The 969-nt window shown below is 56.2% G+C and overlaps 1 protein-coding gene across 1 annotated transcript in view; it reads left to right on the forward strand.

Annotated features, from left to right (window-relative positions):
* The first annotated feature begins 587 nt into the window (after positions 1-587).
* The window catches only part of LOC105555341 (dolichyl-diphosphooligosaccharide--protein glycosyltransferase subunit 1-like), a 7145-nt gene continuing 6763 nt past the window's right edge, over positions 588-969 (forward strand). The window contains exon 1 of the mRNA XM_012002230.1: positions 588-953. Coding sequence (XP_011857620.1) covers positions 693-953 — 261 coding nt within the window. The 5' untranslated portion in view covers positions 588-692. The remainder of the gene's footprint in view (positions 954-969) is intronic.

The raw sequence follows: 969 nt of genomic DNA on the forward strand, positions 1-969 counted from the left end.
GGAGTTCAAGCGATTCTCCTGCCTCAGCCTCCCGAGTAGCTGGGATTACAGGCGCCCGCCACCACGCCCGGCTAATTTTTTGTATCTTCAGTATAGATGGGGTTTCACCATGTTGGCCAGGCTGGTCTTCAACTCATGACCTCAGGTGATCCGCCCGCCTTGGTCTCCTAAAATACAGGAATTACAGGCGTCAGCCATAGTGCCCGGCCTAATTACTAAACATTTTAGTAGAGATGTTTTGAAACTTTGCATATATCCTGTTTCGACTTCAAGTTCTGCCTACTAATTTTAGCATCCATCGGTGGATGAAGAAGGCCGACTTTTACTTTCTCAGTCTGAGCAAAATTTCACTGCTTTAAGGAGCAAAACGAGCAGAATTATTGGACAGGAAGAATGGTAGGAGAGAGTAGAGACCTAGGCAAGTGCCGCTCCTGTAAAAATTAGGTAAGTGAAATCTAATAATAATAAGTGCACTCGCACTACAAACAGAAGGATAGCCCGGGCAGCTCTGAGAGGGGTTTGCAATCAGGCGCCGGGTCGACTTCCCGGTTGCCCTGGAGACAGGGTCCTTCCTTGTTGGGCGCCTCCATCTTGTGTCACCAGCCCTTGCCCAATGAGCGGCTGCTCAGTGGCGGGAGGGCGGGCTACCGCGGCGGGGCTCTGCCCGCCTTGGCCCTCTGCTCTTCTCGGTCATGGAGGCGCCAGTCGCCCGCTTGTTTCTGCTCCTGTTGCTCGGGTCCTGGACCCCGGCGCCAGGCAGTGCCTCCTCCGAGGCACCGCCGCTGATCAACGAGGACGTGAAGCGCACAGTGGACCTAAGCAGCCACCTGGCTAAGGTGACGGCCGAGGTGGTCCTGGCGCACCTGGGCGGCAGCTCCACGTCCCGAGCTACCTCTTTCCTTCTGGCTTTGGAGCCTGAGCTCGAGGCTCGGCTGGCGCACCTGGGCGTGCAGGTGAGTGTGGGCCACC

This window comes from Mandrillus leucophaeus, unplaced genomic scaffold (genome assembly GCF_000951045.1).
Source record: "Mandrillus leucophaeus isolate KB7577 unplaced genomic scaffold, Mleu.le_1.0 Scaffold680, whole genome shotgun sequence".
NCBI classification, from domain to species: domain Eukaryota; kingdom Metazoa; phylum Chordata; class Mammalia; order Primates; family Cercopithecidae; genus Mandrillus; species Mandrillus leucophaeus.